This window comes from Leucoraja erinacea, chromosome 18, assembly GCF_028641065.1.
Source record: "Leucoraja erinacea ecotype New England chromosome 18, Leri_hhj_1, whole genome shotgun sequence".
Lineage (NCBI taxonomy): Eukaryota > Metazoa > Chordata > Chondrichthyes > Rajiformes > Rajidae > Leucoraja > Leucoraja erinaceus.
The window spans coordinates 10,188,017-10,201,565 of NC_073394.1; the positions used below are offsets into that span (position 1 = coordinate 10,188,017).

The 13,549-nt window shown below is 47.5% G+C and overlaps 1 protein-coding gene across 3 annotated transcripts in view; it reads right to left on the bottom strand.

Annotated features, from left to right (window-relative positions):
• The window catches only part of mapk8ip1b (mitogen-activated protein kinase 8 interacting protein 1b), a 90,194-nt gene that overhangs the window by 18,609 nt on the left and 58,036 nt on the right, over positions 1-13,549 (bottom strand). For all 3 annotated transcript variants that reach the window (XM_055649271.1, XM_055649273.1, XM_055649272.1), the window contains exons 4-5: positions 9,662-9,743; positions 3,833-4,612 (exon numbers count right to left, since the gene is read on the bottom strand). In XM_055649271.1, the coding sequence (XP_055505246.1) occupies positions 3,833-4,612; positions 9,662-9,743 (862 nt within the window). The remainder of the gene's footprint in view (positions 1-3,832; positions 4,613-9,661; positions 9,744-13,549) is intronic.

The window sequence follows — 13,549 nt, forward strand, 5'->3', positions numbered from 1 at the left end:
GATATGGTGTATCTGGACTTTCAAAAAGCCTTTGACAAGGTCCCACACAAGAGATTATAGTGGAAAATTAGAGCACATAGTATTGAGGGTAGGGTATTGGACATGGATAGAGAACTGGTTGGCAAACAGGAAGCAAAAGAGTAGGAATTAGCAGGTCCTTTTCTGAGTGGCTAGTGGGGTGCCGCAAAGCTCGGTGCTGGGACCCCAGTTATTTAAAATAAATATTAATGATTTAGACAAGGGAATTAAATGTGATATCTCCAAGTTTGTGGATAACACAAAGCTGGTTGGCAGTGTGAGCTGCGATGAGGATGCTATGAGGCTGCAGGATGACTTGGATAGGTTGGATGAGTGTGCAGATGCATGGCAGATGCAGTATAATGTGGATAAGTGTGAGGTTATCCACTTTGGCGGCATAAACAGGAAAGCAGATTATTATCTGAATGGGGTCAGATTAGGAAAAGGGGAGGTGCAACGAGACCTGGGTGTGCTTGTACATCAGTCATTGAAAGTAAGCATGCAGGCAGTGCAGAAAGGTAATGGCATGTTGGCCTTCATTGCTAGATGATTTGATTTTAGGAGCAAGGAGGTTCTACTGCTGTTGTACAGGGCGCTGGTGAGACCGCACCTGGAGTATTGTGTGCAGTTTTGGTCTCCTAATTTGAGGGAGGACATTATTGCTATTGAGGGAGTGCAGCGTAGGTTCACCAGGTTAATTCCCGGGATGGCGGGACTGAAATATGATGAAAGAATAGCTCGACTGGGCTTGTATTCAATGGAATTTAGAAGGATGAGAGGATATCTTATAGAAACATATAAAATTCTTAAAAGATTGGACAGGCTAGATGCAGGAAAAAATGTTCGTGATGTTGGCGGTGTCCAGAACCAGGGGTCACAGTTTAAGAATAAGGGGTTGGCCATTTAGGACTGAGATGAGGAAAAACTTCTTCACCCAGAGAATTGTGAATCTGTGGAATTCTCTGCCACAGGAGGCAGTGGAGGCCAATTCACTGGATGTTTTCAAGAGAGAGTTAGATTTAGCTCTGAGGGCTAAAGGAATCAAGGGATATGGGGAAAAAGCAGGAGTAGGGTACATTTTAGATGATCAGCCATGATGGCTCGAAAGGCGGAATGGCCTACTCCTGCACCTATGTTTCTATGTTTCCCTTTCCCCTGAGTCTCAGTCTGAAGAAGGATCTCCACCTGAAACCTCACCTATTCCTTTTCCCCAGAGATGCCATTTGACCCGCTGTTACTCCGGCTTTTTGTGTTTATCTTCAACCTAAACCTACTGTAAATGCTGCTTTAGTGGATAGTTTTGCATTAATGCACTGTTTAATGCAGGGGTTTCTGCACCACAGGAGACAGATGATTTATTGTACAGATTAATGCAACTCTGCCCTGTTTTGATTTAGAAGGATGTTTCAAAAATCTTTCACAGGATGTGGCCTCACATTACTTCCCCCTAATTGCCCTTGCACGGAATGGTTTGGCGGGACATTTCCGCATCCAATATAGTGCAAAACACAAGACGACGTGATTTACAACCAATTCACAGCCTCCTGGAAGTTGTGAATCAGAAAAAAAATGACAGACCTAGACTAAAAATAGAATTAATCTATTCTGTTCTCCTGTTTCATTGAGAGAGATTGGCTGTGTTGAAACGTTCCTGATTGAATTCCTCAATCCTGGTGCAGGATTTTGTGTTAGTGGCAAGGAATTGTGTCCACAGTACCAACATGTCCTCAGTACCAACACTCCTGTGCTCACAGGTTGCTTTGGGAACAGCTCTGCTCAAGACTGCAAAAAATGACAGTGTTATGGACCCACACCTCTCTGGCCACGCACTCATCTCGCTGCTACCATCGGGAAGATGGTACAGGAGTCAGTGAACTGTTACTTCCGTATTCAAGATCACCTTTAGGCTTTAGAGGTACAGCACGGAAATAGGCTCCTCAGCCCACCGAGAACGCACTGACCAGCGATCATCCCGTACACATTCTACACATTAGGAATAATTTTGGGACAGAGTGAATTCAGTATTAAAGGAGGTATTAGGATATATAGTCTCCAAGAAGTGTTCCATTTTATACCTGGGTAATATAACTACAGTGGTGCTGAAGGAAGGTCATTACTTGGTTAAAATCCTACTCACAGCTGGAAGAAAGGCCATTACAAGAAACTGGCTTGCAGCGGACACACCCAGACTTTGACAAGGAAATATTTGTGATGGAGAAAATGACATATTCTCTAAGAGTGAAAAAAGATGTGTTTAACAGAAAATGGGAAAAATGGATTAGGTACAGAAATGAAGACATCAACTGTATAATTTTATTGACAATAATGTAAGTTATTAAAAAATGTTTTAATAAGAAAATAGTTCTGAATACTGCATCATTAATTGTAAACTGAACTCCCCGCTGCACTGTTGTACGTTTCACTGTATTGTTGGATGTTTCGTTGTTATATTTGTGTGTGCATAAAAGCAATAACGGCTAAAGTGGAAAAAAAAGGACCAATTTACAATTTTACTGAAGCCATTTAACCTGGAAGTTTCAGTCCAGTAATAACAATGTTATTTTTCCTGTAGGAATTTCAAAAAATAAATGACTTTAATAGTTAGAACTTCAATTTTGTTAATGCATGCTAAAATATTAACTGTTTAATATTAAAAAAAAACAAAATATTAAAGTTTAAATATTTTAACTTATTTTACAGGGAATTGTTACACGTCAATAAAAGTGATTGCTTGTCAATGTCAATGACCCCCTCCACCCATCCTGTGGTTGAACTAACAGCTGTTAGTTTAAGAGATAATGGTGATTACTGCAAGGTGGTTACATAGAAACAGTTTCCCCCCCCAGAGACAGTTTTTTTCCCCAAACAGATTTTTTTCTGCATGTCAATTTCCAAAGTAACTTTCAAATGGTTCCCAATCAAAATCGCATTGTAACCATTTTAGCCCACTTATCACAAGGGTGGCACGGTGACGTATCAGTAGAGCTACTGCCTTACAGTGCCTGAGACAGAGTTTGTATGGAGGTTGTACATTCTCCTAGTGACCTGCGTGGGTTTTCACTGGGTGCTCTGGTTTCCTACCACATTCCAAAGACATACAGGTTTGTAGGTTACTTCGCTTGGTATGAAATGTAAATTGTCCCAAGTGTGTGTTGGATAGTGTTAGTGTGTGGGGATCGCTGGTTGGTGCAGACTTGGTGAGCCTTTCTCCCATTCTGTATCTCTAAACTAAACTAAATGGTGTTCTCAAATTCATCATTATATCCAATTCACACTATGGAAACATGTTGTGCAGCAGAACTAACTGGACATGTTTGATCACAGTTCACCACCTGACCTGGTGGTAAAGGTGTGCACTACCTACATATTTCTTCTCCACAGCGAAGGCCAATTGGCCAATCTAGTCTACACTGGCTCTCAGAGTCTTCCCACCAACCCTGTCCCATGCAGTGTATTCTCTCTCTCATCCCATCAACCTCACAATTCTCCAACCCCCTCACCTGCACAGGAGGCAATTTAGAGCAAACCACTGACCTACCAACCTGTACATCTTTGGGATGTGGAAGGAAATTGGAGCACCTGGAGGAAACTTGCGTTGTCACAGGGAGAACATGCAAACTCCACACAGACAGCATCCGAGGTCAGGATCGAACCTGGGACTCTGGAGCATTGAGGCAGCAGTACAAACTTATATTGTGAGATATTGAGCCCCAAATTGAATTGCTGTCACTCCCCGCATCCCCCACCCCCCCCCCCACACACACACACACACGTCCCCAGGGTATGAGGAAGGAATGGGCCCAAAGCTACTCACTCGAAGTCCGTGACCGTCCGCTCATGAAGACGTTGAGGAACTTCTTGGAGAACGGGATGTCCACGTCGGGCGTGGAGTCTTCCGACAGGCAGACTAAGTCCCTCTTCATCGCCCCCTCCTCGTACTCCTCGCCGATGGCCGACTCGTAGGGCGAGGAGACGCAGTTGTCGTAGACGGTGGCAGAGTCGCTATCATCGCTGTAGGCGGAGTAGCAGTGCTTGAGGCTGACCAGCTCCAGCTGCACGTCCTCGTCCACCACCAGCGTGTACTTGACCGAGTCGTAGGACAGCACGCTGTCTGAGCTCGCCGACGCCCGCTGGCAGCGCTCGCCGGTCGCCATGGCGGTCCATGCCAGCGAGGGAGCCCAGGCGCCGTACGCCTCCTCCTCCTCACCGATGGAAGGCCTGGACCTGTCGGGCAACACCAGGCACTGGGCCATGTCGGCGTCCGAGCTGGTGGACATCCTGTTCTTGTTGGAGCGGGAGAGGAAGGGCTTCTCGCTCTCCGAAGAGTCCGAGTTCCTCTGCACCGGCGTGAGGTAGATCTCCTCAGTCGCCTCGATCTCCACCTGCGTCTGGTAGCGGATGCGCTCCTCGTGTTGTCCGCCCCGCGCCCGCGGTGTGCATCCTGCCGCGGCTGGAGCTACGGTCTCGCCTTGCCCCGCCGGCGCCCTCCTGCAAGCGCTGGCCTGGCCGGTGGTGGTCCCCTTGTCCACCGTGCTGCCCGTCGCCTTGCTCTCATCTCCCAGGCATACGTGGTCACGGACCGGACTCCCTTCCCCTGCAAGACATGACCTTTGTTCAGCCGCTGCCTGTCCCACCAGACAATAAACACACCAACATTCCCAGGGAAATCAAAGGCGATTGGTCCCACCACACCCTCACCAACTGAGTCATTCAATTGCGTCATCAAAGACCCTTCCCAAACCCGAGAGGAGATGAGGGGGGGGGGGGGGGGGGGGGGGAAAGCTGAAGGATGTAACAAATGTAACTAATAAATGTGGATAGATACAATAAGCTGGAGTAACTCAGCGGGTCAGGCAGAGTCTCTAGAGACTGAGATAGAGTCAGGGGAAAGGGAAACGAGAGATATAGATGGTGATGTGGAGAGAGATAGAACAAATGAACGAATGATATGTAAAAAAATAATTGTGATAAAGGAAACGCCATTGTTAGGTGAGGGCTCAGTGAAAACGAGTTACAATCACGGCATGTTTGGATTTCCAGAGGACTTTCAAGAGGTAACTGCACAGGATGTGATCACAACAAGATTGACAATGATGATATAATGTCTTCGAGGTGCCTGTGCTATAGGAAGTGGTTTGACAGGCAAGGATTTTATTCCTCAGAGCTCAGGGGGATGAGGGTTGATCCTATAGAGGTGTACAAGATCATGAGGGGTTATAGATTCAGTGAATGCACAGTCTTTTGCCGAGGATAGGGGAATCAAGAACCAAAGAACATGGGGTTTAAGGTGAGAGGGGCAAGGTATGAAAGTCAGGGGCAAATGTTTCACAAAGGCTGATTGGTCTATGGAACGAGCTGCCAGTCAGTGTAAGTTGTTGAGGAAGGCAACAACATGTAAAATCATTAGACAGGTACAGTGGCTTGCAAAAGTATTCATACCCCTTGAACTTTTCCACATTTTGTCACGTCACAACGACAAACGTAAATGTATTTTATTGGGATTCTATGTGATAGACCAACACAAAGTGGCGCATAATTGTGAAGTGGAAGGAAAATGATACATGGTTTTCAAATTTTTTTACAAATAAAAAACTGAAAAGTGTGGCGTGCAAAAGTATTCAGCCCCCTTTACTCTGATACCCCTAAATAAAATCCAGTGCAACCAATTGCCTTCAGAAGTCACCTAATTAGTAAATAGTCCACTTGTGTGTAATCTAATCTCAGTATAAATACAGCTGTTCTGTGAGGGCCTCAGAGGCTCGTTAGAGAACATTAGTGACAAACAGCATCACGAAGCCCAAGGAATACACCAGACAGGTCAGGGATAAAGTTGTGGAGAAGTTTAAAGCAGGGTTAGGTTATAAAAAAAATATCCTAAGCTTTGAACATCTCACGGAGCACTGTTCAATCCATCATCTGAAAATGGAAAGAGTATGGCACAACTGCAAACCTACCAAGACATGGCCGTCCACCTAAACTGATAGGCCGGGCAAGGAGAGCATTGATCAGAGAAGCAGCCAAGAGGCCCATGGTAACTCTGGAGGAGCTGCAGAGATTCACAGCTCAGGTGGGAGAATCTGTCCACAGGACAACTATTAGTCGTGCACTCCACAAATCGGGCCTTTATGGAAGAGTGGCAAGAAGTAAGCCATTGTTGAAAAAAAGCCATAAGAAGTCCCGTTTTGCAGTTTGCCACTAGCCATGTGGGGGACACAGCAAACATGTGGAGGAAGGTGCTCTGGTCAGATGAGACCAAAATTGAAGTTTTTGGCCTAAATGCAAAACGCTATGTATGGTGGAAAACTAACACTGCACATCACACTGAACACACCATCCCCACTGTGAAATATGGTGGTGGAAGCATAATGCTGTGGGGATGCTTTTCTTCAGCAGGGACAGGGAAGCTGGTCAGAGTTGATGGGTAGATGGATGGAGCCAAATACAGGGCAATCTTGGAAGAAAACCTGTTGGAGTCTGCAAAAGACTTGAGACTGGGGCGGAGGTTCACCTTCCAGCAGGACAATGACCCTAAACATACAGCCAGAGCTACAATGGAATGGTTTAGATCAAAGCATATTCGTGTGTTAGAATGGCCCAGTCAAAGTCCAGACCTAAATCCAATTGAGAATCTCTGGCAAGACTTGAAAATTGCTGTTCACAGACGCTCTCCATCCAATCTGACTGAGTTTGAGCTATTTTGCAAAGAAGAATGGGCAAAATTTTCAGTCTCTAGATGTACAAAGCTGGTAGAGACATACCCCAAAAGACTTGCAGCTGTAATTGCAGCGAAAGGTGGTTCTACAAAGTATTGACTCAGGGGGGGCTAAATACATTTGCACACCACACTTTTCAGTTTTTTATTTGTAAACAAATTTGAAAACCATGATCATTTTCCTTCCACTTCACAATTATGCACCACTTTGCGTTGGTCTATCACATAAAATCCCAATAAAATACATTTACGTTTGTGGTTGTAACATGACAAAATGTGGAAAAGTTCAAGGGGTGTGAAAACCTTTGCAAGCCACTGTACATGGATAAGAAAGGATTAGAGGGATATGGGCCAAATGCAAGCAAATGGGACTGACTTAGAACGAGATGCTGATTTGTAGCACATTAGATTTTAGAGATACAGCGCAGAAGCAGACCCTTCAGCCCACCGAGACCACGCCGATCAGCGATCACCCTGTACACTAGACTATCCTAAACACTAATTTTTACTGACACCTATTAACCTATAAACCTGAGATACACACATAAAGCTGGAGTTACTCAGCGACACAGGCAGCATCTCTGGATAGCAAGAATGGGTTATGTTTGGAGGGGGGGGAGAGACCATTCTTCAGACTGAAGAAGGGCCTCGACCCAAAAAATCACTCTTTCCTTCGCTCCAGAGGTGCTGTCCGTCCCGCTGAGTTATGCCAGCTTTTTGTGTCTATCCTCGGTTTAATCCAGCATCTGCAGTTCCTTCCTACACAACCTATAAACCTGTATGTCTTTGGAGTGTGGGAGGAAACTGGAGCACCCAGAGAAAGCCCACGTGGTCACAGGGAATACGGGAGAACGTACAAACTCCGTACAGAGAGCACCCGTAGTCAGGATCGAACCTGGGTCTGTGGCGCTGTAAGGCAGCAACTCTACCGCTGCACCACAGTGCAGCCCATTGTGCTGGAGTTACTTTAGAGGTATAATTCTAAAGGCGCAACCATATTTGAAACCTCTCGGGTCATCTCGCTGAATATTCGGTTTTAAGAGACCCTCTTCGGACTGAAAAAGATCTCGACCCGGAATGTAACCTGTTCATTTTCTCCAGAGATGCTGCCTGTCCCACTGAGTTACTCCAGCATTTTGTGTCTATCTTCGGTTTAAGCCGGCATCTGTACTTCCTTCCTACACATTACGCCCTGTCTGACCCCAGCCCTTTGCAACCACTCCTCCCTGTCCCCTTCTCTAAACTCCTCCTCCCTCCTCTCAACTCACCCCATCACCCCCCCCCCCCCCCACTCCCCTCCTCCTACCCCCGCTGGTACCACCAGATTACACTCTGTCCTGCCATTTCCAGCCAACACCGTCAGACTCACCGAGCAAGCCAGACTCCACTCCTGAAACAACTCAGTGCTACAATGCCCAACTTCATCTTCAAAACCCTTCTCCTCACCCCCCCATCTCTGTGGCCTTTCCCGGGTCCGCAATCCTTCAGGGTCTCTTTTTTTAAAGTTTAGTTTAGAGATACAGCGTGGAAACAGGCCCTTCGGCCCACCGAGTCCACGCCGACCAGCAACCACCCGTACACTCGTTCAATCCTATACACCAGGAACAATTTACAGGAGCCAACGAGCATCCCAATTAACCCGCACGTCTTTGGGATGTGGGGGGAAACTGGAGTGTCCAGTGAAAACCCCACGCGGTCACAGGGAGAACGTGCCAACTCCGTACAGACAGCACCCGTAGTCAGGATCGAACCTGGATCTCTGGTGCTGTAAAAGAGCGACTCTACCACTGTGCCACCTCTGCCAGACTCTCCTGTTCTGCACATCACCTTCATCCTTTGTTCATCCCACCACCCGGGAACGGAATTCCCCTCCTGAATCTCTCCTTCCGCTCTAAGCTTCTTAACCCACCTGGCTTCTTGGCCCAGCTTCACCCACCCCGGCTCCCCTGAGAACATAGAAACATAGAAAATAGGTGCAGGAGTAGGCCATTCGGCCCTTCGAGCCTGCACCGCCATTCAATATGGTCATGGCTGATCATCCAACTCAGTATCCCATACCTGCCTTCTCTCCATACCCCATGATCCCTTTAGCCACAAGGGCCACATCTAACTCCCTCTTAAATATAGCCAATGAACTGGCCTCAACTACCTTCTGTGGGAGGGAATTCCACAGATTCACCACTCTCTCTGTGTGAAACAGATCAGTCTGCTGCTCTGCTTTACGCCATCCAGGGCAATAGTTTATCAGGCAACTGAACCACCCTATCAACAACTAGAGAGCAGTCCTGAGCTACCATCTACCTCAATGGAGACCCTCGGACTATCTTTAATCAGACTTTACTGGACTAAACGTTACTCCCTTTATCAATTATCTGTACGCTGTAGATGGCTCGGTTGCAATCATTGTATAGTCTTTCCGCTGACTGTCTTTTTTGTTTTTGTTCCAGTAGCAGAATTAGGCCATTCGGCCCATCAAGTCTACCCCGTCATGGCTGTTCTATCTTTCCCTCTCAACCCTGTTCTCCTGCCTTCTCCCCATAACCCCCGACACCTGTATTTCAACCTGAACAATGGTAATATGAATTAGGAATACACCTGCGCCGTTTTTCACTTAAAATATTTAATGTATCGTTTTTAATTTTCTATTGAAGAATCTGTCAATCTCCATTTTAGAAATATCCTGGTTTTTAACTGGTTGGCACGCAACTAAAGCTTTTCACTGTAACTCGGCACACATGACAATAAACTAAACTCAACCAAACAAACCAAACTTGTTGTCCCTCCTAACGATCAATACATTGTCTTTAAAACCAGCCCTTCAATTACACTCGTACACCAGGATTTTACCGGGTGAGTGGCCTGGCACAACATATTCGGCCTGGAGGGTTCAGCTCCGATACCTCATGGAGCGGGCAGTGCGGATACACGTACCTGTCTTCAGCGGGGAGGACGATCGAGAGACTTTTTCCTGCCAGCTGTACTTTTTGCCAAATGAGTTGTTATTCAGCGTGTCCTGTGGTGGGAGAACAAAGGAGGTCACGTGGGGCTGGGACGGGAGAGGCTGCTGACACAACGGGGCCACGCGACATCTTTTCAACAGGTTGCCGGGGCAACGTCGGACAATGACGATCATGTCCACACAGGGATTTTAAAAAAAAACGTATTCAGAGAAGACTGCGGCTGTTTTTAGTTTTAGTTTCAAGAGTTACAGCGTGAAAACAGGGCACTCAGCCCCACCGAGCCCAGGCCAACCAACAATCACCCCGTACACTAGCTCTATCCTACACACTGGGGGCAATTTACAGAAGCCAATTAACCTACAAACCTGCGCGTCTTTGGAATGTGGGAGGAAACCGCAGCACCCGGAGAAAACCCACGCGGTCACAGAGAGAACGTACAAACTCTGTACAGACAGCAGCTGCAGTCAGGATCGAACCCGGGTCTCTGGCGCAGTGAGGCAGCAACTCTACTGTGCCACCTGGTAATTGACCACAACTTTGGGCAGTGGGGTAAAGATAGTGTGAAACAGAGTCATTAATATCCCCTCATAGGACACTCTGTACTTAATCTGGGATTGTGTTTATGTACAGTGATCATTTACTGAACTGTACCTCGGTCCATGTGAGAATAAAGAACCAAAGTGCTGGAGTTAAGGGCCTGTCCCACGGGCATGCGGCCTGCATGCGGCAAGCACGACCTAACGTGGTCGCTTGAGCCATATGGCATGCGGCAAGCGCGACCAAACCAGAAGCAGGAGCCACGCGGAGGTCGAGTGAGTGACACGGCGTCAAGGCAGCTGCAGGCCGGCAGGTCATTGCCGCGCGGAATTTTTAAACGCGGTCAGTTTTTCGGAGCCCCGCGCGATGTCGGGACCAGCTCCGCACAACTCCATACGGCTCCGGTGATCGAAGTGGGACCGGCCCCGCGAGGCCGTACGGCTCAAGCGACCACGTTAGGTCGCGCTTGCCGCATGCAGGCACATGCTGGTGGGACAGGCCCTTTAGGTCGCGCTTGCCACATGCAGGTCGCATGCCCGTGGGACAAGCCCTTAATTCAGCGGGTCAGGCAGCATCTCTGGAGGACGTGGACAAATGACATGTCAGGTCAGTACCTTTCTTCACACTGCCTATCCCGTGTACATGGCCTTCGCTAGCTATCTGGCACCTCCTCATACCTACCCTCTGACCATGACCTTGCCACCATGCTCTCCCATTAATGTCCCCCCCTTGGCATTGCCAACAAGAGGCATTTCAATGGAGACAAAAGGAACTGCAGATGCCGGGATCTTGAGCAAAACACAAAGTGCTGGAGAATAATCAAAAAATGCTGGAGTAACTCAGCGGGACGGGCAACATCTCTGGAGAGAAGGAATGGGTGACGTTTCGGGTCGAGACACTTTGTCCCGACCGGAAACATCACCTATTCCTTCCATCCAGAGATGCTGCCCGTCCCGCTGAGTTACTCCAGCATTTTGTGCCTATCTTTGGTGTAAACCAGCATCTGCAGTTCCTTCCTACACAAGTGCTGGAGGTGTTCCACGGGTCACTCCGAGGGAGGGTCCCGACCTGAGATGTCGTCTGTCCATTTCCCTCCACAGATGCTGCCTGACCCGCTGAGTTCCTCCAGCACTTTGTGTTTTGCTGCTTATAGGCAGTGTTGGACTTTATCCTGAGTATTAAGGTTTCACAGCAGTTGATGTACTTATCCTGACTGATCTATTTTGGTTGATTCTTGTGGATTTGAACACATCATGCATCTGCCCAGCCAGTAACTCCTTGCACCATAGCAGCGAATATATTTCAATAAATCCCTCAAATACTGAGATGCTTCCAACATTCCTGGGGTTGTGCCGGGCTCCGAGCAAGCTTACTTCTTTCAGGAAAGAATGGTTTGTAGGCAAGGGCAGTGCAGTAGCACAGCGATAGAGTTGTTGCCTTACAGCGCCAGGGACCCGGGTTCGATCCTGGCTGTCTGTGCGGAGTTTGTACGTTCTCCCCGTGACCTGCGTGGGCTTTCCCCACACTCCAAAGACGTACAGGTTTGAATTGAATTGAATTGAATTTATTTGTCATTCAAAAAGAATTTGATCGAAATGTCATTGTCATAAAGTCCTAACAATAAAAACCAAATAAAACACACGGTTACATCAATTTTACACAAACATCCATCACAGGGACTCTCCTCCACGCACCTCCTCACTGTGATGGAAGGTAAAAAAAGTCTTATCTCTTCCTCGCTTCTTCCAGCAGTCAAACTGCTGCGTCGAGGCGATCGAGGCTCCCGATATTGAAGCCCCCGCCGGGCGAGTGAAGATCCCACGGCCGGGCCGCGCCGGGCGATGAAAAGTTCGATTCAAGCCATGCATTAACCTACCACAACTGGCTTTGGTAAAAAAATTTAATTGTCCCCAGTGTGTAGTGTGTGCTAATGTAATGGGGATCGCTAGTTTTGCACGGATTCGGTGGGCCGAAGGGCCTGTTTCCACAAACTATAAACTATTTGCTCCGTGCCCTTTGCAATCTCAGAATGCTCCAAAGTGCTTGGAAGCTTACGTAATGAAGTTATACAGGAAAAAACAGCAGCCATTTTAGTTTTAATGTTACAGATACAGTATGAAAACAGGCCCTTCAGCCCACAGAATTCATGCTGATCACTGATCGCCCATTCATATCAAATCTGCATTATCTCCATGTCAGCCACGCTCTACATTCTACAAACCCGGATGTCTTTGGAATGTGGGAGGATTTGGAGGTTAATTCCCAGAGTAAGACCCGGAGCAACAGCTCAACATGGTCGCTTACATCCCAACATTGTGTACATTGCATTTTTCAATATTAAGTCATGGCCCTCACTGCCTCTCTCCTCCCCGTACCCGTCTACCTTGGTGCTTGCCCATTTCTCTGGCCTCACCCACTCCCCTATATCCCTCCCTCTGGCTTTACATCTTCTCTCTTTATCTGATGCCCTTTTGGCTCCTTTTCACCTCTAGTCTTTGTCACTATCCCCTCTCACCTGTATCCACCTATCACTTGCCAGGCTTTGTAGCACTCCCCCCTTACTACAATCAGTCTGAAGAAGGGTCCCAACCCAGAACGTGGCCTATCCATGCCCACCACAGATGCTGACTGACCCGCTGAGTTACTGCAGCACTTCCAGTTTTGCTCAGGATTCCAGCATGGGCAGCTCTTGGTGTCGACACTTCAGCGCGACTTTGATCTGTGCCTTAATCACCTAACAGGGATGGTGAGAGGTGCTATAAAAATCCAAGTTCTTACACAGATTTCACCCGGCAGTGTCAGGCATTAATTTATTAGCAGCTAAGTACATTGCTGCTACTTTATGTGGGCCATTAAGACAATCTAATTATATCAGCAATGGATTTCGGTGTTGTCATATCTCCCACAGTCACAATTTGTAGGAAGCCAATAGCCACTACATTACTGATGGCTGCAAGGCTGACATTATGTGTAGTGGGTAGGAAGGAACTGCAGATGCTGGTTTAAACCGAAGATAGACACAAAATGCTGGAGTAACTCAGCGGGACAGGCAGCATCTCTGGAGAGAAGGAATGGGTGACGTTTGGGGTGGAGTCCCTTCTTCAGAATGTGTAGCGGAGCTGGTAATCACATCAGCGGACAGCAGTCTACTGCGAAAGTAGTCGGTCTGCGACTCAGAGATTGAGTGAAGCCACAGATATCTCCTTCAACCTGAGCTTCGGATTAATAACCTGGTGGGGCCTGTCTAGTATCGGGTGTGTTAGTGGTCATGTACCTGGTAAACATAGAAAATAGGTGCTGGTGTAGGCCATTCGGCCCTTCG